The following is a 1,963-nucleotide window of genomic DNA, read 5'->3' as shown; positions in this document are numbered from 1 at the left end:
TCCCTCCCCCTGCCTCCCTCCCTGCGGTGGCCTGACATGGCTGAAATGGGATTTTATCAGAGTTGTGCGCTGTCGCGGCCAGACCCGGCCGGGCCCAGTGCGCGGCGCGCGCGGAGCCGAGGAGTGACATTGAGGGAGAGGCGGGAGAGAGGGAGAGAGGAGGCATAGTGTGGAGAGACGCGAAGGAGTTGGGGAGAGCAGGGTGGCGGCCGTTTGACCTTCGACCTGAACGGTCGTTGGCGCTGAGGCCTTAACTCGACGTAAGTCAAAAATAACGTTGTAGTCGCACTGATAATTGCTTGCCAAGAAATTATCTTTTCCAACGGCGAATTAATTTATTCGCATTGGCATTACAAAGAAAATCGTTCACCTACCGTCTCTATAAAGCCAAAATTTGGCATTCAGAAAAGCGCGAAAAGACATGCCAATATAGATGCCCGAATTTGAACGATGAGAAAAATGCAAAATTTTTGCCACAGGAAAAGAAGCAGCCTCTACGACGGTCTTCAGAGTGCGGCTAGAATGCCCTGCTCCACGCCCACCTCCCACCTCCCACTCTGCCACGCCACCTCTCAATTATAGTCTCTGTACCTTGTTCTTTGCTTGTTGTCGCAGACGCCCGGCGGCCCGTGGCGCCCATCCTGCACGAGACGACCAGCACGCTGCCGGCGCGCCTGGAGGAGGCCGTGGTGGTGCCCTGCGTGGCGCACGCCAACCCGCCGCCCGTCTACAGGTAGGAGGAGGACCACCGCCCACTCAGGGCCGAGAAAGGTCAGCAACTGCACAGTAGATACAGTTAACATGCATTTGTTATTTTCGAATGTTTGTTGGAGCTTTGTAAGTTGAAAAAGGAGGGGGGAGGGGTATTAGTCACAGAGGGTAAAGTGACTACATCGTGGAGGTATGTGCATTACGCTGGAAAAGGTACCTCAGGTGCACTGTCAAACAAACAAAAAATTGATGTGTGTGTGTGGTGCGCGTTTTTTTCCTGTGTGCGTGTACTTACTCAAACAAGTGGCGCGCGTTAATCAGGCAGACCGCTCCGCGGTGCGGTGCTCTCGCCAGCTAATTAACTACCGGATATTAAAAAATCTTTATTTCGGGGTGCGGGGGCCGCAACACGAAGAGAAGAAGTGGTTAAGTTGAAGGGGCCGCAGCGCTGGCAAAGGGTTTGCGTTGCCCCGCAGCCTCCAGCCAGCCTACGGGTTGTTAATGTCTATTTCCAGTGAAGGATTCTACGAGAAAATTGCAATGTTTTGAACTTTTTAGTTTTCCTCCAGAAAGTTCCACTTCAGAATTTTTACAAAAAAAAAATGAATTTTTTTTCTGAAAAAGTTTTCAATTTTACTAGAAAAATTTTGTGCTTGCTTGGCCTGACGGACTCCACCCGGGCTCCATCCGGGGTCCACCTGGGCCACTCGAGCCGCGCTGCCCACCCGACCCACCCGAGGCGCACCCGGGGCTCACCCGCCCCGCCCTCTACAGCCGGCCGGATTGGCTGTGGGAACACTAAACTCTCACCTCGTTCGGCAGGGGGCTGCCAGGCCGGGCAGGCGAAGGAGGTCGAGCTCACGTCGGGCGTTGCGGGGCGGAGGGGCGGCCCTTGCCAGGCAGTTGAAGACAGGCGCGGCGGGCGGACGGAGCTGCTGCCGAGGGGAGGGCGAGGGGAAGGGCGGAGGGGGAAAACGCTTTTGACATTAATGCTAATTTTAAACATGAGATTGTGTGCGCGTGTAATGGCACCGCTCCACCCGCAAATAAACCGCTCAACACAAATTCCGCCAAGCAGTGAAGTAAGGAGCAGGAAGGAAGGAGGTGCTAGAGGAGGTGCGAGAGAGACAGAGAGAGGGAGAGGGCGAGACGACGACAAACGTGTTATCGGCAGGGTATCGGAGCAGGTGGTGTTCGTAGGGGTCGCGAAGCAGAAGAGGGAAGAAATGGTTGCACGCTGTTGAGGGAGGGA

The 1,963-nt window shown here is 55.0% G+C and overlaps 1 protein-coding gene across 2 annotated transcripts in view; it reads left to right on the top strand.

Moving 5' to 3' along the window:
- LOC127750425 (cell adhesion molecule Dscam2-like) overlaps positions 1–1,963 on the top strand; it is a 222,882-nt gene that overhangs the window by 212,957 nt on the left and 7,962 nt on the right. For both annotated transcript variants that reach the window (XM_052272126.1, XM_052272125.1), the window contains one exon: positions 616–733. In XM_052272126.1, coding sequence (XP_052128086.1) covers positions 616–733 — 118 coding nt within the window. The remainder of the gene's footprint in view (positions 1–615; positions 734–1,963) is intronic.

Source organism: Frankliniella occidentalis, unplaced genomic scaffold (genome assembly GCF_000697945.3).
Source record: "Frankliniella occidentalis isolate FOCC.00 unplaced genomic scaffold, Focc_3.1 Scaffold188, whole genome shotgun sequence".
Classification (NCBI taxonomy): Eukaryota; Metazoa; Arthropoda; class Insecta; order Thysanoptera; family Thripidae; genus Frankliniella; species Frankliniella occidentalis.
Note: the sequence above shows the minus strand (reverse complement) of the source record. Positions and strands in the feature narration are given on the sequence as shown.